The following is a 24,797-nucleotide window of genomic DNA, read 5'->3' on the forward strand; positions in this document are numbered from 1 at the left end:
TTTATCAAAAAAAACAAAAAAATCCACGCCGACTACACATACATTTAACCTCATTAGCTTCTTTATTTGGCAAAAATGTCAAAATTTAAAGCATCTGAGCTTGAAACAATGAGGTGTGAAGGTAGAAGACAGTGTTTTTTATTTTCCTTATTTACAGCCATTTTAATCCAGCAATAAGCACACATTTCCCAAAATATATCAATCCCTCTGTTCTGTACATTACACTGAGACAACTCTACATAGACCTTGACAGAGTCAAAACATGGAGCACATCGTGCAACATGATAGCAGGAAGCTAAAATCCAATGATCCTGTTAACATTGCCTTGAGTCAGGAAGACTGAGGGAACTAAAGATTTTCCTTTGCTCCCTCAGAATAGTGTAGGCTTTGGTTTTAAAATATGAAATAAAATCACTATGGATTCAATGCAGACATGTCTATTAAAGGCCGATTTTAAATGATTTGGAACCCAGAAAAAACAGAAACTGAAAAGGAAGGAAGGACAACGCAAGTTAGGATGGCTCAAGGAGCCAAGGAAGGGGGTAGGACAAAAGAAAGGAGGGAAGGATAGAAAAGCAAAGAAGTACGCAAGGAAGCAAAGGACACAAGGAAGAAACAGAGGAAGGATAAAGGGAAATAAAAGTACAGGTACAAGGAAGGACATAAGGAAGTAAGAAAGGAATAAAACACAGGAAAGAAAAAAGGGAGTAGGGAGGATACAAAGGAGGGAAGGTGGAAGACAAGTGTAGGAAGACGAGAAGAGAGGTAAGCCAAGTAAAGAAGGACACAAAGACGGAGGGAAAGAAAATGAAAAGCAAATAGGCTGGAGTAAGGGAGGGCATGAAAGAACAAAAGGATATGAGGAAGACAGAAATGGACAGAAGGATGAACAACTTTATGACAATGATAGGAAACGCAGTTTGGAAATGGATCTATTTTTCCATATTCTTCTCTTCTTTTTCGATAAGTAATCCAGACCTGGAAAAAAACATGTTTTTCTGTGAGAAGGTGATTGGAGTAATTATTTAGAAGCAACAGTGTCAAAAAAATCCAGACGTGAGCTGCAAAGGAAGAACAAAACATTTTTCAAGTTTATCCTCTTCAGTGAGGCAACTGTAAATGAATCACAGTGCTGCTACCTGCAGACAGACTGACTAATCACAACAAAGAAGGATGTCATTTATTGCCAATTTTCAATGAGCACCAATGGAAACAAGGTAAAGGTGACAGAAACGGTTCAGTTTGTTGCATACGGTATGCTGCTCATCTTTCAGCTGCTGTTGTGCTGGTTTTAAACAACACAGAGGACTAATTCACATACAGAATGTCGTCTAGTTATCTGCAGTTTTTCTTTGTCACAGCAACAGCTCAGGTCACAGCAGACCTGATCAGGCACTGCTTAAAGATGAGACAACACTTCATTCCTCTTCAAGTGCATTTGAGACAATTTAAGGCAACAAAGGATCACATGTGGTAATGACTGTTCTTATTAAATCATACATCTTGAAGCTAGAGTGTTTTGAAACACCAAATGTCTCCCTCAGTCCTCATCCTCCAGGTGATGAGCAGAGCTACTCGTTCCCGCTGTCCTCTGTGTCGTCCTCTCCCCCCTCCGTCTGTCCGTTGTTGTGTCTCTCTGGATAGTTCAGGATGTGCCTGTTGGCCTGCATGACGTACTGCTGCTGCTTGAAATACATTTTCAACACACCTTTGATGAGCACGAATGCAATGCCCCCCTGTGGAGACAGAAGGTAGTGAGTATAGAACAAAACAAAAAAACACAACAGGAAAAAAAAAGTACTTAAAACATTCTTAGTCGGCACTAGTGGGCAGCAGGCGTTGTTCTAAAGACAGCGGGAATACCGTGAGCCGAGGAAAGTTCTAGCTCTCGTCTACAGTGCCCGACAAACGCATTCACATCATGTTAGCATTACAAATGCTGCCGAACTTGCAGTTTCCAAATGCATTTTTGCACAAATGCCTTTTGCACCATCATTTCTGCACATACAAATTTTCATTGTTCTCTTCTCCTGCATTGTTTACATTTCAATTGTTTACTTTTAATTACAAGCTGTATGCAACAGAATTTCGTTCTGTATGCACTCTGTACATACAAAATTACAAATAAAGATGTCTAAGTCTAAGGGTGAATGTTCACAACTGCTCTCTCCCTGGGCTGGAACTATTTCGCAAAGACGGATATTTCAGAACTTTGGTCTAGAGGTCAAGTTGCAGTTGATGTGAAGGTCTGGTGTGCTGGGGTTCTTTTTATACACACCCACTAATTGATTGATCAATTATTGATCACAGGTGAGGTTCTAATCTAGGATTGGCTGAATCATATGACAAGGCGACAAAAATCAGACCTTTCTGTGTTCATTGAATGATCAATCTTTCTTCAGTGAAGTAAACTTATTTTAGGATATTGAACATAATTTGGGAGGGTTTTAGCTTTCATATGAGCCATTTCTAAAATTAATTAAAAGTCAGGTTATAAACTGATGTTTCTACAATGTAGTTGGTTTGAATGCAAATTTTAAGTTTCTATTTGCAATTTTTTTAAACAACGTAATATTCTTTGTCAAAAACTGTGCCAGGATCCAGTTACACCATCTTTTTTGCTGCGTTTGCTTTTCTCAGCTTGAGACGACCGATCCTTCTGGTTCTGACTAAAACCAAAGACCACAGGAGCCAAAGCCACTGCAAACCCATGATTGTTAATCAGTGCTACTTATATTACCCTTCAGTGCATGCTTCCTGCCGTCTCTGGACAGTTTACAACTTTGCTGATGCACGTCCAAGAGCTTTACTGACGTTTCTATGTTGCTCTCAATCATCCGTGTAGTACTGTTAGCTTAGCATGTAGCACCGTTGCGCTCACGCTCTAATTTCAGCAGAAGTTTAACAACTTTGAGCATAACGGTCCGTTACGCTGAAATGTGCTGCAGAGAACCTGGCTGGTAACTTGCTAGTTGGAGTTGCTGCCTTGTTAAGCTAATTTACCCCATTCAACCTCCCAGGTATGGTCCATGTTATGGATGCAGTTGTGTAGTTGAATAAGTTGCCTTATCAGATTAAATGTCGGTTTTTGGTCTTGGATTTTGTTAAAAATAAATTATTACACTTATATGACTTGTGTATAATCTGACCCAATCTGTATAATATGATTGAACTTGACTTTGTAAAGTGCCTTGAGATGACATGTTTCATGATTTGGCGCTATATTAATAAAATAAAATTGAATTGAATTGTTTATTTTTTTCCTCTTTATGACAGATTTTTTTTGCTACGTTACTTTTAACTAGTCAATGAGCCTCATCAGTAAAATACACAGAGATCCAAAATAGACGAGCTGATAATATGGCAAAAAATAATATCAAGACACTAATATCAGAGACAAAACGCAGTTACAAGAAGTTTCATACTCTTTCAGGAGTCTGTCAATAGAACTTGGCCAGTCATTCTATGTAACACTACATAACATCAATGCAGTGAAGTTGTTGCCCTGAGGATTACCTGCTGCTCCCACAACTGACTAGCGCTAAATGTATTGGAAAATAATCTAATTGCGATTTTTTTATCCTAATATTGCAATTATCTTTTTCCGTTTAATTTATCGTGTCTTTTTAAACGTATACAAACAACAAATCAATCTGTTTCATCGCTGTGCAGATTAGGTGCTAAAAGAGCCACTGCGTCTCAACTCGGAGCAGAAATGATTGCGTTCTGCCTACGAGATATTTCAACCAAAATTGCGATTTGATTTAGACTTTTCTTCTGCATTAACCACAAGCAACAAAAATGATAAAAGATATTTGTAAACAAGGACTATTTAAAACAAGAACTTTTAATGTTTTTATTAATCAGAATATTATTTTGATTCGGACATCAATCCTTGTTGAAGATAAAGTGCAAAGTGCCACCAACAAGCAAGTCTATGTATTAAGCTGATTGTCTGGTACTTAATGCTATGGTGAGATTCCTGAAAGTTTCTGGTAAAACAGTATGAATATATAAACTCTAAAACAAGTAATAGAATTAGATTATCTCACTGCTGCAGCGCTCTACCCTTTCATGTGGAGGCAAACCCACTTTAAACATTTTACCGACACCTAAAGGACGCGTCTGATTCCCTAATTGTTACATAGCCAAAAATTGCAGACCACTGCAATTTGGAAATTGCGTTTTTTTTAATTGCAATTATATTGCAAATGCAATTAATTGTGCAGCCCTACTGCTGACTGCAGGTAAAGCCCAAACAGCAGATGGTGGTGTTGTCTCATTTAACAGGATGTAATGTCCCTCACAGCCCTAGTTTGTGCTGATCACATAAAATACCATTTATATACAGTAAAGTTTGTGGTCTCAGATTGAGGGCAATGAGTATTTTTGTAAGGGACTAAACTTGGGAGAAAAGTGTATGAAAGCCTGTTTTTCTTTTGCAGCCTTAGAGCTGCTTGTGACTGCTCTGAGCTGCTTTAGGATGAGCACCACGCAGGTTTTAAAATGCATCGTTCTTCAAATATGACTGTTTCAAGTGCATTCACCAGGATGGTGCGCTGCAGGTTAGAAGAAACCCGTCGGAACAGCACCCGTCCGACCAAACTGGCTATGGAGGGAAAGACGAGAGCCCCACACAGAGTCCTGGACACTGACAGGTGATCTCCAGCACCGCGCCTCTCAGCACGCAAACGGGGCAGGTAACTGCCGGCACCTGAGGAGACGCAAACACACACACATTGTTAGCTGAGAGAGCATCCCTTATGTGCTGTTAGGAAAGAGTAAAAATGTAAGTTCCCGTTCATAGGAAATGCCATTTATGAAGCTGCTAATGAATCGGAGGAAAATAGAAAAAACAAAGCCAGCGTCTGCATGTCACAGGGAGCCAAACGTGATGCGTCTCTGCATGTTACACACCTGGTGAAGGACTGCGTTTAGAGGAGTACCTCTGCCACAGCCTCACTAAATAATCCTCCCAGCGGATCATCTTCCCCAGGACCAGCAGCACGGGGATGGTCGGCAGACCAATGAGCAGGAACAGAGGGTCGGCCCGCTCCATCACGAACAGACCCTTCTTATGTCCCACCACCTGTAGGGGGAGCAAAGTGGGGTGAGGATGCTGCGGGCGGTGAAGGTTTCGTGATCGGATTTTGGCTCCACGCACCTGCATAACGGTCACCGCTCCGTACGTGACTGCTGACCAGTATACCGTCCCAACGACCACCCCGACAGCAGCGAAGGGACTTGCACGCGACAGAGCTCTGTCTATCTGCTGCAGGAAATACACCAGCGGGCCTGAGGAACCATAACGCACCAGATCAGTCGGACAATCAAGAACCACAAGTGTTTTCTTCCCTGAAATGGTGGCTAAAGACATAAAACTGTGCATCTTAAATATATTCAAACTACAACCATCAGTTTTATGTAATAATAATGAAAAAAGTTAAGCAAATTCCTTTCTTCCTTGGAGTCGCTGCTCCTGTAGTTGCACCTCTCTACCTGTAGGGGTCAGTCAAAACAACTGGGCTGGTAAAAATGGAAGTTCCGACAGGCCTGCAGGTGTTTCTGACCCCAGTGAGATAAATGCTACAAGAGAGGATCCTGATACCCGATACGGTCCAAATCCAAGTTTCTCCTCACCTATTCTGGGGAAGATGATGCAGTACTCGGTGCCACACTGTGGACAGTTAACCGCGCCGCCGCCGTTTCCCTTCTGCTTCTCGTCCAGCCAGCGCTGCAGGCACGTCTGGTGGATCCATTTGGTGCAGCCTTTACACCTGCAGGGGCTCACCCACTCCGCACTGCGGTCGTCCCGCTCGGTGGAGAAGCACACCCAGCAGTGTCTGGAAAGACGCACACAGAAACAAAGCTTCATGTAGAGGTCGGCTCCGGGTTCAGAGACTCGTAGGGAGAGGCTCGAAACGTTCAAATGACCGCATGCATAAATAGAAATAGAGTGGGCAACCTGAACGACAGCCGATCGGCTGAAGATGAAAAAAAAGAAATTTAGCTACATACTTATGAAATATCCAAAGAATGTTGGATTTGGTTCTGGAAGTCCTGAACCTTTTACTAGATGGGAGAAAAGAACGGCGTCACGGGGGCGTGACCCCTGGGGGGGTCTCTTTGTTCAGGGTGAGGGTCCATGATGTGCGTTTACCCATCTGGACGGTCTGTTGCTGAGGAAATCCAGGATCCTCCTGAACAGTAAACCGTCCAGACCCGGGCCGCTCAGCTTAGCAGCGGCTTTGTGGGGAATAACTGCGTTAAAGGTGGAACTGAAGTCCATAGACAGCATCCTGACGTAGATGTTGACCTCTTTGCTCTGTATGAAAACTGATGTTGGTGATGGTCAGCAGGAAGGGTGGGAGGACGAGTCTTTCAAAGGATTTGGTGATGACAGAGGTGAGAGCAACCAGGGAAAGTCACCCAGGCAGGTAATTATTGGAGCAGACCTCAGGAATGTGGGAACAGCAGAGGGAAGCAGGGACAGGCTGAAAACGCCGGTGAACACGGCTGTTAGCTGGGATGCAGTTTCTGAGGATCCTTCTGACTCCGTGTGGACCAGCAGCTTTTCTCTCTGCTCGTTCACTCTCTACAGGGTGGATGTGACCGGTGTTGGGTCAGCTGGAACGGCTCGTCCTCCTCCGTCTCTGCTCGTTCACTCTGGGTCGCTGTTCCCTTCTCGGTGGAAGCGAGAGACGAGGTGGTTCAGAGTGTCTGGGAGGCTTCTGTCTGTGGAGCTGGGCTCACTTAAACGGTCCTTGTGTCTGTACTCCCTGCCACATGCTATTGGTGTTCTTGGTGGAAGTGTTCTATGTGCTGCTTGTACCTGACAACACTTGCATCTCATATTTTAGATATTAAAACAATAATTTTGTGTATGGTGGATATGGTTACAGTTGCTAAAGTCTTGTAAATTGTCAGAGTCTTTTAAATTCTTGAAGTTATATAACATTAAAAGAAAGAAAAAAGGTGTTAAGCTATTTGCATGGAAATATTTAAAGTGATCAAAAATATCAAGTTAGAAAATAGCTGATTTCTTTGGAGAGAATCAATAGCGAAGATATTTTTAATATATCAGAAAGCAAAGGATATAAAAAAAGATACACTTTTTCAAGATATGGATGGACAAAAACTGTGTGCTTTTTTTTAAAAAAACATCTGAAATAATTTGGAAACATGTTACACATCTGGAAGTCTGCTGATGGCAAGTTCTTATATTGTAATGAATAGTGAAAAAAAGGATGTTACTTCTCAGACTGCTCCTCCGCGAGGGCCATGACGTTACTGAACAGAATCTGCTCGCAGAAATGATGGACCCATCTGACTTCTAGAAGAACCTGCCAAATAAAAACACACAAGTATAGAGTTAATGCTGGCAATAAATTGGAGCAGCAGCGTCCTCTTCTGGATGGGGACAACACTGAAAGAAGGTCCGTCTAAGCGGGCGTCATCAGCGCCACTGGTTTCAAACTCCAGTCCCTGAGGGCAGGTGTCCTGCAGTTTTTAGATGCGGCTCTGCTTCAACACACCGGACACCAATATGAGCTCATTGGGAGAACCTTGCAGCGCTTGACTGCATACTAAGGAGGTAGTTTAGGCATTTGATTCACATGTGTAGGGCAAGGGACACATCAAAAAGTTGCAGGACACCAGCCCTCAAGGATTTGAGTTTGAGGCCACAGCAGCTTCTAGGTCCCTCTCTTCCTCCCATTGCTCCTTCCCCACAGCAGTTTGCTTGATGGTGTGATCTGATTGGATAATATGAATTACGTAGAAACACAACTTATGTAGAAAAATAACCCATTTTCTGATCTGACCGTTTTTCGAGCAAAGCAACCAAGCTGACAGCCCCAGAGAAGGAGGTCCTTAGGTATTCAGTTTTGACATTAACACGGCTTCATCAGTGCACAACAGACAATATTATACCCCGAAAAACCTCGGGGAAAAAATGACATTTGTTGTCATGGCCCCTTTAATGAAAGTAGAAAAGTAACAGCAAAACTCCTTCCAGCTGTACGGTTATCAAAAACAACTGTTGTTCGAGAAAACAATTGTATCGAGAAAAATAACAAAACAATGCTTTGAAAAGTATAACAAGAAGCTTTAAGAAGCTACCACCTTGTGTGGTACACTTGTAGAAACAGTGAAGGCTTTCTAATAAAGGTAGTGGTGGCACGTGGCTTGTTGATGTTTTTTCTTAATACTATATATATATCCAGTTTAAAAATAAAAATGCTATCGGGATGGTCAAACTTCGAATAATTCCTCACTGCTGCCAAAAAAAACAATTCATATAATTGAAAGGTGTGTGTTTTCTATAGAGTAACGATTTCACAAATCCTGCTGTGCTTTCAATTTTGTAAGCAGTCTTAAAATGTTGAACTCGGGACGTCAAACTTCAGATTCCCTAAAAGCGGCGGAATAGCCCTTTAAGCAGGCGACAGCTCGGAAGCTGACTTCAGCGTTGTCACGCTACAGCAGGTTAGCTGCGGAGGCTAAAACTAAAATATTATAACAGATCGTGAACGTCACGAGGGGAAAACATAGGTTAAACAAATATATCTGAATATGACTCCACGCAACCATTGGTATGACATAGTAAACCATTGCCTACCTGTCATACAAAAAATCCTTTTGACTGTTAAGAACCGAGGTGATGATTTTTTCTGTTTTTGCTACCTAGAAAATTCCTCTGGTTTCACCTTTAGCTGCTTCCTGATTGGTCCAGGGTCAGTGACGTTAGTTGATGCGTTCAAGTTAGCAGTTAAACGCAGGAAACATCGGGAATATACAACCATTAAATTAGATATTTATTGAACTACTTAATCCTCTGACTGTTCGCTGCCTGGTGTTTATTAAATACATATACAATAAATAATGAAGACAATAATGGTTTTCCGACTATCGCGATGGTAAAAAGTACAAGTAAACTTCCTGTTGTCCCCTGACTGGCTACAGAAGCACAACAGTGGTTTCCACGGGTTCCTCAAAGCCTCGGCTCTTGTTTGTCGCCGTGGCATTCCGCATCGCTATTGGCCACATTTGCTGTCGGTCGGCCGCTGTCACCAACTTGATTGGCTGCCTTCGCGCTCAGTCACGCGGACGCCGCGGTGTTGCGTTTGTTGTTGTGGGGCGGCAGCTGCGCCACTGTGTGAGCGGCAGCAGGCAGGAGGAGCGGCCGCGGAGTGCACGGTGACAGGACGTTATTTTTTTTTACATGGTTAAAACACTAAACAAAGACGGTGACACTTGTGAATCGATAGGAACGTGCTCGAAAAACCCCGTCCGTCATGGAGTCCTATGACATTTTAGCTAACCAGCCGGTGGTTATTGATAATGTAAGTATGATGATGTCATTCATCCACACCCAAACCAAGGCCGCTTGGCAATAGCCGTTAGCTTGCTTTACCATTGTGTTGCAGCTGAAAACGTTTGGATAAAACCCCGGGGCGGGCGGTTAAACGAGCACCAGTCCCGTGCACGACTTCCCGGTGCTCCACTGGGGATGCTACCGGTGTGGCGTTCCGTTAGGGAGCACCGGAGCCTCATGTTAGCAGCGACGGGAGCTAAAGATGCTAACCGGTTAGCTGTATCGGTGTGTGCTGTTATCCCGTTTGAGCCTTTCTGGGGCTTCAACTGCGCTGTGAACTGGAACATATAACGAAGTTAATGAGGAACTCAGCTGGTTCTGCGGTTCCTACAGTTCGATTTTAGGAAGCACGCCCTGTTTACACAGCCGAGACCCTCACTAGGTTGTGCTGGATGGAAATAAGACATTAAAGCGAGTATTAGGCATTTTTATGCAACAGTATGGCTCGAGTTTAAAGAGGTTAATAGAAAATATTCATCTGCAAAACCAAGACATCGGTTTATTTAACAGTGTGCAGATTTGATGCGCACACTGACACCACGACTACATCCCGTCTGTTTAGCTGAGCAACGCTCATACGTCGGTCTCAGTGCCCCCCATCCTCAGAAACCAGCTAGTGATCAAATTGTGAGCAGCCGATCAGAGGGAGATCGGTTTGATTCGGCACCAGACAAAGTTACCCAACAGCGTTTAGGGTCGCTTCACATTTCTGCAGCGACGGATCCAGAGCTGTCACACTGAGATTGTTGAGATGTTTTCATTCCAGAAACCCAGTTCAACCTCCCCTATCAACAACAGCTGTTTCTTTACTAAGCAGGGGTTGATAATCAGTCACTTTATAAAAAAAGTAATCAGCTTTATTTTTGTGGAACTTATTTAACAGTGGTTTTATACAGTTGTAGTCAAAGTCTTGGGACGGAGGGGTTTTTTAGATAGAGAATCACTCTAATGAAAATGAATTCTTGGATATCTTAGGTTCGAGTGCTAAAAGTATAAACATTTAAAGTTGTATGTCTAACAAGTCCAAGTAAAAGGTGTCGGTGAAGGACAGTGTTTCCAGAATAAAAGGGCTTTAGAACTCGGTGGTACTTCAGGCTGAGTGTGTGACTGTGGCCGAGTCTCCTGATCGCCCGCTTCCTGGACCGTAGCAGTCTGCAGAACTCCGGTCAACGCCGACTCTGAGCTCAAATGTCACTTTTTCTCTCCACAGGGTTCGGGGGTCATAAAGGCTGGTTTCGCTGGTGACCAGATCCCCAAATACTGCTTTCCTAACTAGTAAGTGTCCACCTGTGGATATCCCCTTAGATCCAGTTTTCAGGGTTTAGGTTGTGATGTTCAGGAGACAGATTTGAGCGTGTGGATGTAAAATTACACCACTAACACAATTTTTTTTTTTTTTGTTGCGTCTGGTTAGCATGCACAGTGTTTTTAATACTGTTACTATTTCTGTTCAGTGTGGGGCGTCCCAAGCATGTGCGCGTGATGGCTGGAGCCTTGGAGGGGGATCTCTTCATTGGACCCAAAGCAGAGGTACGGCACACAGGAGAATAGGGGTCCTAAATGGTGTGGAAACGTCTGGAGTAAGTAAAGGAGGAGAAAACTGGAGTGTGGAAAGAATTTTGTATGTCCACACTTGATTCTCTATCACATTGTCTAAGAATGGTGTCCATCCATCCACTCATCCATTTGTTCCTTTCATAGTTTTTCTGTTACTTCCCTCCTTCTTCCATTGTTTTTTTTCTCTCTCTCTCTCTCTCTCTCTCTCTCTCTTCAGTCATTTGCTTGTTCCCTTCTTCTATCTTTTTATTCCTTCTCCCACCACTCCTGTTGGTGTTCATCCCTCCCCTTTGCCCATCCCTGTGTGAATTTCTGCAGTCTTTATATCTGAGCGTTTTTTAACATTCTGGTTGCACACAGACACATTTTTTTTATTAATAGTTTTTGCCTCAGCTAAACATGAAACCGTAATATAGCATCCAGTAGTTCCTTTTCTATCCAGACTCTGCTCTTTCAGCGCTGCTCAGGAATCCCTGGTAACAGATGCTCATACCTCTGTCACAGGATGTACATTCAGCCGGTTTACTCTGTCAGATGAAGGTAGTTTATTCCGTCATGTTTAAGCTAACTCCGTGCTTTGCATTTTTTTTTCATCAGGTCTTGAAAAGCACAGAACGAACTTTAAATATTCTAAGGTCTGGATAAGAGTTAGAAACAAGTTTCAGAATTTTGCACCCTGTTCTATTTCCAGCCGTCCAACGCTTGCTGATTCTCGCAGAGACGGTCGGTGTTGGCTCCGCCCAGCCCAGAAACCCTCTGGCAGAATGAGCTGAGATGTCTCGTGATGTTTTCCCTCCTCAGCATCTCCCCCTGTTTTAGCAGCAGTGTCTTTTCTCTCATCTGGCTCGGTTGAATCATGTGCTTAAAACATTTCAGGCCGCAGAGCGGATTAATTTGATTTGTCGGATCTCTCGTGTTTGTGTCTCCACCTCTTGACGGATCAGGAGCACAGGGGCCTGTTGTCGGTGCGCTACCCCATGGAGCATGGGATAGTGAACGACTGGAACGACATGGAGAGGATCTGGCAGTATGTTTACTCCAAGGAGCAGCTGCAGACCTTCTCGGAGGAGGTGAGCCTCATATTCTAGTGTTTCTGTGTTCGATGACAGATGCCTGGGGGCTGTTTCACTAAAGCAGAATTTAGAAATCCAGGATAAGAGATAAAGCCGGGCTTGACTTAGTGTGATCAGAGCATCCTGGCTTGATCTGTTTCATGAAGGCCAAACCAGGCCCAGGAGGTGTGACTATACCAAGCCAGGTTTAAGTAATTCAGGTAAAAGTACGTCTGCAGCTTTCTTCAAGTGACCATGAAGTCGATCACAGATTCACTGACGCTACAGCGAATGAGCTGCGTGCGCCAAACTTCAAACCAAACAATCAACATCTTTTGATGGTGGCTGATGAGGAACTGAGGCACAAAATACTCAAGAAAGGAAACATTGCTGCTATTATAAAGGAAGACACGTGTTTGGTGCTCCTTCTATGACAGGTGTTACACCATTTTCCACAGCCTATCAGGTCCTGTGGCTGTAGAGGGCGCCGTTTCGCTGACCATTTCCATAACTCCTGAAAGAAGAGGAGGAAATGAAACTTTATTAGGAGACAGTGTGAACCTGGATAAGTCCTAATATGCACAGCTTTTCAGTGTAAAGGTGATGGGAGGACACGTGGCCCCCCCTTATCTCTTGAAAGAAAAGCGGTAGAGGGATGATACTTTTCCAGCCTTTGCAATAAATCATATCAGATTTTAACAGTGGCGTCGATGATTAATACAAATATTGTTTTCGTTTAAAAACATTAAGCATAAAATCTAAAACTAATGGAAAGAAGTTGATGAAGGATACCTGATATGAAAGTAAATGACCTATTAATGACAAAACATAATGTCAAATAACATGCCATTCTTTCTCTTAACTGTGTTAAGTCACCGGGTCTTCTGGTTTATATAGTTTTTCCTTTTGAGGTGAGATCGCGTATTGAGTCTGTGCACTTGAGGGCCACTAAGTTTATTTTGGGGGAGTCAGCGACACAATCCCCCCCCCTAGAGTCAAAGAATCTGATCGGTTGTGGCAAATGGTGTAACTCCGGATTTTATGACAACACCTTTGCTTCTTTACTGGCCATTTCTCTAAACACCTGCAATAGTCCATTAAAGGCCTTTCTGTAGACCCTAGAATAACAGCAGTCTTCAACAACACAACCGAACAGTAACCATGTCCACATGGATAATTATAAAGGTAATATGGTGTAGGGTGGGGGCCGCGAGGTGATCTGAGGCTTATGTCCTAAAAAGATTTTGTATTTCTTTATTTGTAAAACCAGTTCCAAAGTATAACTTCACAAGATACTCAACATTCCTCATTTTAACGCAGGAAGGCTGCACTTTTTTGTAAGAGTTCTATAAAAAGACTATTATTCAAAACGAGACTCGGGAGATTCTTAGCTACGTTTCCGCCTGGTAGCCTGGTCCGGAGCAGGCTAGCTGCACAGAATAAATCGCCATGGTAACTTCCGTGCCGCTGTTTTTGTGAAGCCGAGTCAAAGCTTAATTCAGCCAGGATATCTGGGAAATCCTGGCTTAATCCTCTATCTTGGTTTTGTGAACCAGCCCTGAGAGAAGCTGTTAACCCGGTTCTGTTTGGCTCGTTTTGTAGCATCCTGTGCTGCTGACCGAGGCTCCGCTCAACCCCAGCAAGAACAGAGAGAAGGCTGCAGAGATCTTCTTTGAGACCTTCAACGTTCCGGCTCTCTTCATCTCCATGCAGGCAGTGTTGAGCTTGTAAGAACGGCTGCTTCGTCTCTCATATTAGTTTAATGTCATAGAGTTCAGTCCCACCCCCACTTCTGTGGAAGCTGTTAAAGCGAAGCATAACCACATCCTTTGTATTGGGAGGTCCAAGGTTGCCTGTCCAACTGCCTGTAATTTAATAGGATATTTACCTGTCATGGTCAGTCCTAGGACTGTGGGAGCCATGTGGAAGGTTTGGTTCTTTTACAAGAACTTCTCTGACTTTGTTTCTAATTAAATTAGCTTAGTTTTCTTTTTGTACCACTCAAGAAGTGTTTGATGTATATTTGAAATGTGTACTGTGCTTCATAACTTGAGTTCCTTCATTCTGCATCTAGGTGGCAGTGTAGTCAGCTTCTGTCTGTGGGGGGAAGATCAAATCTAAATGTGATGCATGTAAACGTATCCAATCATGCAGATACGCTACTGGCCGCACCACTGGGGTGGTGTTGGATTCTGGCGATGGAGTAACCCACGTCGTGCCCATCTACGAGGGCTTCGCCATCCCCCACTCCATCATGCGCGTCGACATCGCCGGCAGGGATGTCTCGCGGTACCTCCGTCTGCTGCTGCGCAAGGAGGGCTACAATTTCAACACATCGGCTGAGTTTGAGGTGGTGCGCACCATCAAAGAGGTGGGGAGGCTGCCGAGCTTATTTATTTAACATGAGAACTACTGTGTTGAAAGCGGACTAATCCGGGGCTTTCCTTGCTGCGCAGAGAGCCTGCTATCTGTCCCTGAACCCTCAGAAGGATGAGACTTTAGAAACAGAGAAGGCTCAATATGTCCTCCCTGATGGAAGCACTTTAAATGTAAGTCCAGGAGTCACTGGAACGTTGTTAACTCGTTAAAGAGCCTAAAATGCAAATGTATTGTTTTCAGATTGGACCAGCGAGGTTCCGCGCCCCTGAGCTGCTGTTCAGACCTGACCTGATCGGAGACGAGAGCTCTGGAATCCACGAGGTCCTGGCTTACGCCATCCAGAAGTCAGACATGGACCTGCGACGCACACTCTTTTCCACCATCGTACTATGTGGGGGGTCAACACTGATCAAAGGTCAGCAAAGTACTTAAAAACAAACATGGAAGCATAGGAATATGTCAGCATGTGAGATTTATAGATTTTTTTTCAATTCAACTTTATTTATAAAGCACCAATTCACAACATGTCATCCAGATAGATTGATCAAAAAGTTCTTATAATTATCTTTAGAGTCCATGAAATGTTCCTACTGAGGGAAATATAAATATTCTATACAATAAAATGGGGCTGGACGATATAGAAAAAAAGCAAATCGATAAAATAGAAATCACATCGATCGATGTCGATAATTAGCAACAAATTCAAAACATATACACTACTGTTCAAAAGTTTGGGGTCACATTGAAATGTCCTTATTTTTGAAGGAAAAGCCCTGTACTTTTCAATGAAGATAACTTTAAACTAGTCTTAACTTTTAAGAAATACACTCTATACATTGCTAATGTGGTTAATGACTATTCTAGCTGCAAATGTCTGGTTTTTGGTGCAATATCTACATAGGTGTATAGAGGCCCATTTCCAGCAACTATCACTCCAGTGTTCTAATGGTACAATGTGTTTGCTCATTGGCTCAGAAGGCTAATAGATGATTAGAAAATCCTTGTGCAATCATGTTCACACATCTGAAAACAGTTTAGCTCGTTACAGATGCTACAAAACTGACCTTCCTTTGAGCAGATTGAGTTTCTGGAGCATCACACTTGTGGGGTCAATTAAACGCTCAAAATGGCCAGAAAAAGAAAACTTTCATCTGAAACTCGACAGTCTATTCTTGTTCTTAGAAATGAAGGCTATTCCATGCGAAAAATTGCTAAGAAATTGAAGATTTCCTACAATGGTGTGTACCAGTGTTGTAGTACTCGAGTCCGAGACTCGAACTCGAGTCCGAGTCATTAGCTAAATTTAGAGACTCGTGACTTGACTTGGACTTGAGCACTGATGACTCAAACTTGGACTCGGACTCCTACATTCAGATCATTCTGACTCGGAGATTGAGAAAAAGACTCGACTTTTTTTATATCATTAGGCTATAATTTTAATATGTCATTAGAATATTATTTGGTGTATGATTTTAATATCTAAATGTCGTACCGCGCACGTGACGTCACCATCTCATGAGCAACGCCCCTTGCTGCTAAGGAAGGGCAAACAGTGTGAGAGCGCACGTAGCAACCAGCCATTACACATGCAACAGATACAACTATATGACCGACTTTTCAGCTGTTAAACTTTCACAAAAGGATGTCCAGGCGCCCATTTTACTGGTAGAACTGTGGAACAACATACCAACGTTCAGCTCAAACGATTGCTTGAGTGTCGAGGGCTTAGAAAGACTGGAAAACTGGCCGAGTTGATACAAAGGTAAGTCGTTGTTTTTCTCCTGCTCGGCGTTCATGGCGTCAGCGGCCGTTTTTTCTGTTTGTAGTCACCGTCCAGGAATCGGTATACATTTTCCGGCCCGCCGAACAATTTAGTCCGGTCCGGTGGCCAAATGCATTATCATTATCCAACGGCTGGATCTCCTCGCTACATCGACCGATCTGCACCAGATTTGTTGTGAGTCATGGGGGAAAGCTGCCGAACACGTTTGTGGGAATCGCCCGGTGGACGGGCGAGGAAAATGCGTAACAGCATCTGCGGTGGGGGGCGGCCGGCGGTGCGCGAACCCCGCCGCGGCTCAGGCCGGCCGGCGGTGCGCGAACCCCGCCGGCCGCCCGGAGCCGGCCGGCGGTGCGCGAACCCCGCCGGCCGCCCGGAGCCGGGGCGGTGTGCGAACCCCGCCGGCCGGCCGGAGCCGCTGGCCGGCCGGAGCCGCCGGCCGGCCGGAGCCGCGGCAGTTGCCAATAGGCCGGAGTGCGCTTGGCTGCGAGGGCCGATCGACGCCGCTTGCGGCTTTAACATCCTTCATATGCGGCCTATCAGCGTACCTCGAGTCACTGTTGCGCGTTCCATAACAACAATGTTTAAAAACCATGGTTAGGAGACGTCTTAGACTTGGAAAAAGCGGTAGTTTTACCGAGTAAAACCAAGGGTAACTACAGCGAAAGAGTTATTAGTGCAATGGAATGTTACTGCTTCATGTCATACATCACACGTCAATAGTGACTCGACTCGGATGAGTAGTGGACTCGACTCGGACTCGACTCGGATTTTTTTTTTAATGACTTGGACTTGACTCGGACTTGAACACTGGTGACTCGAACCTGGACTCGGACTCGATGCATAGTGACTTGACTACAACACTGGTGTGTACTACTCCCTTCAGAGGACAGCACAAACAGGCTCTAACCAGAGTAGAAATAGAAGTGGGAGGCCGCGTTGCACAACTGAGCAAGAAGATAAGTACATTAGAGTCTCTAGTTTGAGAAACAGACGCCTCACAGGTCCCCAACTGGCATCTTCATTAAATGGTACCCGCAAAACACCAGTGTCAACATCTACAGTGAAGAAGAGGCTGCAGGATTCTGGGCTTCAGGACAGAGTGGCAAAGAAAAAGCCATATCTGAGACTGGCCAATAAAAGAAAAGCATTAAAATGGGCAAAAGAACACAGACATTGGATAACACGAATCACGCAAAGCTGTCTCTCATGAACCCAGTGGCCAGGGGAACTAATCAATTCAGAGGGTTTCCTGAATAGATATTGAATGGGGAAAAAAATTAACGACAATACATGGATGGATTGATATTTGCGCCCACAAATATAGGCCATATCTCCCAGCCCTAGGTGGTGGTGATTGCGTAATCAATTAATTTGCATATTTATAATTACATTTGTGACCTAGGGTGTAGGAAAGGAAACTGTAGCTACGACAAACAAGTGATTGATCCAATGATAAATGTGTTGGGAACTTCAAATAACCTTTATGAAATGATTTGTAATTTCCAATACATTGCCTGAATCCACACTACAATACGTTATCAGAGGCACACGAAATGAACGAGGTGAATGAGTGATTAAAACTGTGTGAATCAAACTCAGGGAATTATTTTAGTGCAGCAATTTCAGATACAGAATAGACTACTTTAAAAACTATATTTCAATACCACATAAAATGGAAGCAACTCATTTTACCAGTTGGGGTTAAATAACCCCAACTGCCAGCAGAAACATAATCACCCATGTAGTAATTATCCAGTGGGAGGCTCGTACCTATTTCCTTAGTTAAAGCCAGGTGCGACTTTGTTTTGGCCAGGCAATGTATCAAGGTATTGATACTTTTGGCAACTCTTTTATTCATCAATGGCCTGGTAACAGCAATGTACACCTAAAGTCAACTTGAGGAACTGGTGAATATTAACAAAAGTGCAATCTGATGCAATATAAAAATTTTTACAAATCCTACTAGATTTTAACAAAAGCTTGGTGAACTCAACCTTGAGTTTCTTCTAAACTGTTTGTATGTATTAGGACTGGAGCCGATTCAATACGATTCTCGATGCGTAGCTCAGATTTATTTGATTTGACTCCAATACTGATATTTATTACTTTCAAATGAATGCTCAGTCATTCAATCCCCAAAATCAGCCAAATATTATATTTATGGTCAATTTATTGAACACTGATATATTAACAGGAAAATAAAGTGCATTTGGTTCAATGCATTTAACGTCTCACAGAAACCAAAAATGTGCCCAAACGTCTGATTTTAGGGATGAAGGCGCTTCTAAAATCCTGTCTGCCATTCTGCAAATTAGTCTTACTTGCACTTCCTCGCTGTTAGCAGTAATGGCGCGCTGTTATAACGCCACCTAGGGGTTGGGAGGTATATCGATACTGAAAGCCAGAATATTGATATAAAATCATTTTTAAAAACATTGATATTAATCTTTGTATCGATCTTTATGCACAGCCCTAGTATGTATGTGTTCTACTTAAACGGTGGCGTCTGATGCTGGTGGCTTCATCCCCTGACTCTTGTGATTCCTCTCAGGCTTCGGTGAACGACTACTAACTGAGGTCAAGAAGCTTGCACCAAAAGACGTTAAGATCAAGGTAGGTCCTCTTCATACTGAACACTTTTGAGCATCCTCTTTATTTTAGCCGTGGCTTAAAGCTGGCCCTAAATGGGTTGGTTATTTATAAAGTAAACCAGCAGCTCCATCTTTGAGGTTTGGAAAGACCCCTTTAGACACTTCATCTATATGTTACATCATGAAACAACTAGAGTGACACTGAGCACTGTATGCAGGCTCTTCGGCTTGTTTAGGATCTGTTTCCTCTGGGAGAGAATAAGCCCTTTCAGTGTTGACGTGTAGAACATCTGATTCCAGAGACAGAAGGAAAATCCCAAAACGAGCCGTATGTCCTTTAGAAACAAAGCGGGAGTTGTTGGTGCCAACAGGGGGTTGTTTGTTCTTTATTATTCATACCAGGCCTGTAAACTAACTGGAGGCAGTAAATGTGGAAATGTGACGTTTATGTTAACATCTTTTTTTCTTCTGCCTGTGTAGATCTCAGCTCCCCAGGAAAGGCTGTACTCCACATGGATTGGGTAAGACTTCTGAGTTTATTGTCGGGGTGGACAACAATTCAATGTCAATATATATTGTGTCTGTCCGTTGTCTTCCGCTTATCCGGGGTAGGGTCGCGGGGGTAGCAGCTTCAGTAGGGAGGCCCAGACGTCCCTCTCCCAGCCACTTGGGCCAGCTCCTCCGGGGGAATCCCAAGGCGTTCCCAGGCCAGCCGGGAGACATAGTCCCTCCAGCGTGTCCTAGGTCTTCCTCTGGGCCTCCTCCCGGTGGGACGTGCCTGGAACACCTCACCAGGGAGGCGTCCAGGAGGCATCCTGACCAGATGCCCGAGCCACCTCAACTGGCTCCTCTCTATGTGGAGGAGCAGTGGCTCTACTCTGAGTCCTCCCCGGATGACTGAGCTCCTCACACTATCTCTAAGGGAGAGCCCAGACACACTACGGAGAAAACTCATTTCAGCCGCTTCTTTCAGTCACGACCCAAAGCTCGTGACCATAGATGAGGGTAGGAACGTAGATCGACCGGTAAATCGAGAGCTTCGCCTTTTGGCTCAGCTCTCTCTTCACCACAACGGATCGGTATAGCACAATATATATTGTGATGTAACTTTATTCAATAACTGTGATATGACATTTCCTATATTTCAATATACGTTACAGTCTGTGGTTGCAGCATTTCTCACTGACTGAAGTTCCGGGTTTTATATGGTTTTGAGTTTTATTTTTTTAAAGCATCTCAAGAGCCTGTTTCTGCAGCCGAGGATCAGACCGCCAAGGTCCCTGTCCTCTGCTGCCACCCATCGCACAATGCAACCGACTCCTTTGGCCCCTCCGACAGGTGGTGAGCCCACTGGAAGGGGGCTCACCACCATGTTTCCTCTTTGGGCTGTGCCCGGCCGTGCTCCGTGGGTGAAAGCCAGCGTGCCCCAACTCTAGGCCCGGCTCCAGAGTGGGGCCCTGGTGATGTCTGGGCAAGGGAACATTGTTTCCAAATATGTTTTTCTTCGTAAGGGGTCTGTGGGCTGCATTACGTCTAGTCCCGCACCTAGGACTTGTCTGCCTCGGGTGACTAGGGGCATGAAGCCTCTGACAGCATAGCTCCTCGGATCATTGCAACACTCAAACCCCTCCACCACAATAAGGTGGCAGCCCAGGGGAGGGGGTGGGACAAAACAGTAGAGTGCCTTCTCCAGGTCGGAGAGGATGTGCTACCCCTATTGGAGGAGTTTAAGTATCTCAGGGGCTTGTTCACTAATGAGGGACAGATGGAACAGGAGCTCGACAGACGGATTGGTACAGCGTCTGCTGTGAAGCGGACGCTGTACTGGTCTGTTGTGGTGAAGAGAGAGCTGAGTCAAAAGGTGAATGTCACGATGTACCAGTCGATCTACGTTCCTACCTTCTTCTATGGTCATCAGCTTTGGGTCGTGACCGAGATCAAGACTACAGGCGGCCGAAATTCCTTTTCTGCGCGAGGTGTCTGGGCTCTCCCTTAGAGATAGGGTGAGGAGCTCAGTCATCCGGGGAGGACTCAGAGTAGAGCCGCTGCTCCTCCACATAGAGAGGAGCCAGTTGAGGTGGCTCGTTCATTTGGTTAGGATGCCTCCTGGACGCCTCCCTGGTGAGGTGTTCCGTTCTACCAGGAGGAGCGGTGAAAGGGAAGGAAATGACTTAACATTTCCAGTTTTGATTTACAATGAGAACCGTCTAAAGTTCCACTCCAGCAGATATTGTTCTCTGATCTCCTCTAACTTCTCTATTGGCAGACGCTCATCTCTGCCAACATGTTCCTGTATTTGCTCTGTTTATTAGAACCATGAGCCATTTGAGAGAAGGCTAGGTAGAACTCTCACCTGCAGGCAGAACTGTCCGAATGGGGATATTTCTCCCTTCATTCATTTGTCATTTCGTCTAGGTGGCGGTATCGTCTCTCTGAGATTTGCTGACTCACTGTTACCAGACTGCCTGTCCAGTTGTGGTCCACAGACCTGATGTGAAACTATTTGATGCAAACATTTTTATTTCTCTGAAGCGATTTCTAACCATTTTAATGAAGCTGGTCTGTGTGGTGTGGTCAGGATGATGAAATGAAAATGGTGCCTTTGGTTTTGTTGAGCTAGATATACCTAAATGGGATTTTTGGGTTTGGCTCGGTAAACGTCATCTCACACAGCTCATGGACCACGAGTAAAATATATATCATGTTTCTTGGGCTTCAAATCTAAAAAATACACTTAATAAAATACAATTTTAGTAAGCTCAAGTGTGCAAAACAACAATACATTCCTTGATGCCATCATGTTCTAAAGATAAAACTAAACGGAAAACTGTGGAAAAACTAAGTGCTCACATTTAACTACTTTAGAAAAGCAGCAGAGTTTATGCTCTGCTCAGTAAGTAGAAAAGGCCCAGACTGCACAGCGAGCCCAAATCATCACCCCTCCACCTCCGTTCTTAACAGTCACTCAGGTGTTTGTGCATTATGGCTAAACGTCTCCAATTAAAATTTATTTATATAGCAGCAATTCATGAAACATGTCATCTCAAGGCAATTTACAAAGTCAAATTCAATCAGATTATACAGATTGGTCAAAAAATGTCCTACATAAGGGAACCAGTTGATTGCATCAAAGTCCCGACAAGCAGCATTCACTCCCGGAGAAGCGTAGAGCTACAGGGAGAGTCGTCTGCATTGTCCATGGCTTTGCAGCAATCCCTCCACTTTGGGCTCATCAAGACTGATCTGGAAGTCGCTAAATGGGCAACACTGGCCTGTCCTCTCTAGTTTTCCTTCCCTCCAGAGAGAGCAGCTGGTTGTGCGGTAGCCACTAGCCAGCTTTGCATCCAGACAGGAAGGAGAAGGCAGTGTTGTTTTTTCACAATAAAGTACATTTTAACATTTCATGATATTTAAATTTCAAATTTGGATTATGGTTAGTATAAGTGCGTGAAAATAGGCTGTACATAATATAGGGTAAATATATCACATATGCATTACGTTGTTTTACCATATATTTAGATAAACCTTATCCTGAAGGTGTGGCAGCTTTTATTTTGCTGTGGCGATGCGCCACGATCGATTACATGTAGTTGAAACCCTGCATCTTTTGTGTTTTTGCTTATTTCAAGTCAGAATCAAATAATTACCGTTGAAGGGGTGTTTTTTTTTTTTTTTTTTTTTTTTTTTTTTCCTCGATACAATGACTTTAGTTTGTATTTGGGGTCGCCCACCTCTCCTGACTCTGCCCTCTCCCCTCTGGCAGTGGCTCCATCCTGGCATCGTTGGACACCTTCAAAAAGATGTGGGTGTCCAAGCGGGAATATGAAGAAGACAGAGCGCGTGCCATCCACAGGAAGACCTTCTAGGCCTGGATCGGCGGCAAACATCCGCCAACCCCCTCCCATCAGAACTGCCCTCAGAACCCATCCCACCCACCCACCCACCCCCATCCCACCCCGATCATCCCGCTGCTGAACATCCCTGACACCAACAGCAATTTGTGCGTTGTCCTTTATGACCCTGCCCAGATCTGAACCCCTGTGGGCCCCCAGAAACAAGCTTTTCTCTGTGTGCTGGGGGCCCATGTTGATCCCGGGGTAGTTCCTGCTGTCGGGTGATGGTGGCAGCACCCTCCACACATCCCAGTCTGTCACATCCAGAGGGCCGTCAGGGTTCCTCAGAGGGCGGGGGTTAACACTGTGTACTCTTGTTGCTCTGAGTCTACATTGAAGTATTGGTGTTGCTCTCTTGCCTCCGCTGCCCTGTGAGGCGTAGAATGTCATCTAATGTCAATAAAGGTAAATATTCTTTACTGTTGAAATTTCCATTCCAGACCGAAGATTAGATTTGGTTTTTATTTGTCTGTTTTTTAGGCAACTTCTTTCTGACAGTTAGCTTTGACACAGCAAACATCTGAAGTATTGCAGCAATGCTCTATCATTATATATATATATTTACTCGTAGTAAAATCACCGGTTCATAGACACTGCAAAGTTAATTTGTCATCCAAATTACCGGAGTCCCCTCATGTTTCTGTCATTAGGACATGTTTCTGTGTGGACTTTGACATCACATGCTAATGAAAAGGTTCACAGCTTCTTATCCAAGCTGACGGGTTAAAACCTTGTGGGAAATGCCTTGATTTATTTATTATTTGTTTTGCTTCTGTTTTTTGTTTTTCAAACCCGCTCTAGAATCCATGTCTGAAGAGGTGCTCGTTCGGGGGCTGCTGTGTTTTCTGCTAACTCTGTTGAAGACATTCAAAGAAACAGATTTTTTATATGTAGGCGAACACAAAACTTATTCCAGCAAAGGTCGTCACATTCAGCCAGATAATTGGGAAAGATACTAAACCGGATATCTACGCTTTTGGGAACTTGTGCATGCGTTTCTGGTTCTGAAATCAGTCTCAGGACTGAGTCAAGACAAAATTATTAGTCAGAAGGTTGAAGACAAAACTACATTCATGGAAATATTGGGTTGAATCTTCCTTCAATATTCTGTGACATTAGGGAAATGATTTTGCTTTTAAATTTGAAGTCTGGTTTGATAATTGAGCTGCAGAGACCCAACAAGGTCTGCGATCGGCTCATCTCCTCCTCCCTCGCTGTAGTTCCCAGTAAAACCGCCGCTCCTATCATTTCCCTGAACCTCCATGACAGTGAAGGGGTCCTCCACCATCATGTCCGCCTTACTCCGGTGTATCTGTGCCGGAGCGTCCACCTCATCTGCTTTTGGGTGTTTTTAAAAAAAAAAAAGGTGAAATTTAAAAAGGAAGAAAAAAAAAAGGTTGTAACATGTCATCGGCCTTGTGTACATCGGAGTACATTTCAAAAAGCACCACCCACACCAAGCATACGGTAACAGACTAAACATGTACAATACTGTTGTTTACTTTTACTTTTCGTAAATTCAGTACAATAAAGTTAATGGCTGCTGCTTGGATGTCTTGTCCTTTTTGTCTCCTCCGATCCTGTAATCGCTTCTTTCTTTCTATCATTGAGCATCATTCCTGTTTTTTATGAAGTGCTTGTTTTAAACGTCACCTTTTAGAGATGATGTGAAGTTATGTTTCATAAAAGCACTGCATAGTTATGACTGAAAGCTGCTTAGACTCACAGGTGATGCGTCCACCTTCCTTTCTCTCCAGAGCCCATTATAATAAAATGTTCTCTTTTTCCCAGCATGTTTTCTTTTGGTCCTGTTAGGGCAGTCTGCCACACTAATAGTATTTTGAACATGGTTTTGAAAGAATGTTCATGCGTGAGGCCTCTATGAAACTGTAGTAGTTAGTGGAGAGGTATGTGAGGCAGACATTTGTCCCACTTCACTGAAATACTAAACAAGGCGAAATGTATCAGCAGGTTCTTGTTTAAAATCATTGAATTGCATATTATTTAGAAAACCTAAATACAGTACCCATTGGTACCATTTAAGTCTGTGCTCTAACGTACTGCCTGTGGAAAAGGGTGTAAATGGAGACCACAGTTGCAATTTGTCAATAAATGATTGTCTCTATGATGGAGTACATTTATCTACTTTACATTATTTTTGAACTT

The 24,797-nt window shown here is 43.8% G+C and overlaps 2 protein-coding genes across 2 annotated transcripts; one reads left to right on the forward strand and one right to left on the reverse strand.

The window, feature by feature from the left end:
• Positions 1-39: 39 nt before the first annotated feature.
• Positions 40-8,806, reverse strand: march5l (membrane-associated ring finger (C3HC4) 5, like). Its single transcript, XM_012851743.3, has 7 exons — positions 8,621-8,806; positions 7,255-7,343; positions 5,641-5,843; positions 5,165-5,295; positions 4,918-5,089; positions 4,548-4,714; positions 40-1,736 (listed from the first exon to the last, which is right to left on the reverse strand). The coding sequence occupies exons 2-7, from the start codon at positions 7,281-7,283 to the stop codon at positions 1,572-1,574; spliced, it is 867 nt and encodes a 288-aa protein (XP_012707197.1). The 5' UTR covers positions 7,284-7,343; positions 8,621-8,806; the 3' UTR covers positions 40-1,571.
• Positions 8,807-9,134: 328 nt separating this feature from the next.
• actr1 (actin related protein 1, centractin) lies at positions 9,135-24,181 on the forward strand. Its single transcript, XM_012851744.3, has 11 exons — positions 9,135-9,344; positions 10,587-10,651; positions 10,831-10,906; positions 11,878-12,003; positions 13,588-13,712; positions 14,140-14,356; positions 14,442-14,534; positions 14,605-14,779; positions 18,699-18,760; positions 19,219-19,259; positions 22,502-24,181. The coding sequence occupies exons 1-11, from the start codon at positions 9,297-9,299 to the stop codon at positions 22,602-22,604; spliced, it is 1,131 nt and encodes a 376-aa protein (XP_012707198.1). The 5' UTR covers positions 9,135-9,296; the 3' UTR covers positions 22,605-24,181.
• Positions 24,182-24,797: the final 616 nt, after the last annotated feature.

This window comes from Fundulus heteroclitus, chromosome 8 (assembly GCF_011125445.2).
Source record: "Fundulus heteroclitus isolate FHET01 chromosome 8, MU-UCD_Fhet_4.1, whole genome shotgun sequence".
Classification (NCBI taxonomy): domain Eukaryota; kingdom Metazoa; phylum Chordata; class Actinopteri; order Cyprinodontiformes; family Fundulidae; genus Fundulus; species Fundulus heteroclitus.

Excerpts from the sequence above, each read along its gene's own strand:
- actr1 (XM_012851744.3), top strand. The coding sequence starts at position 9,297 with ATGGAGTCCTATGACATTTTAGCTAACCAGCCGGTGGTTATTGATAAT. Across the intron at positions 12,004-13,587 it reads TGCAGACCTTCTCGGAGGAG|CATCCTGTGCTGCTGACCGA; the intron begins GTGAGCCTCATA and ends CTCGTTTTGTAG. Across the intron at positions 19,260-22,501 it reads CTGTACTCCACATGGATTGG|TGGCTCCATCCTGGCATCGT; the intron begins GTAAGACTTCTG and ends CCCCTCTGGCAG.
- march5l (XM_012851743.3), bottom strand. The coding sequence starts at position 7,283 with ATGGCCCTCGCGGAGGAGCAGTCTGAGAA. Across the intron at positions 5,844-7,254 it reads GCGGAGGAGCAGTCTGAGAA|ACACTGCTGGGTGTGCTTCT; the intron begins GTAACATCCTTT and ends GCGTCTTTCCAG. Across the intron at positions 5,090-5,164 it reads GAGCGGTGACCGTTATGCAG|GTGGTGGGACATAAGAAGGG; the intron begins GTGCGTGGAGCC and ends CTCCCCCTACAG.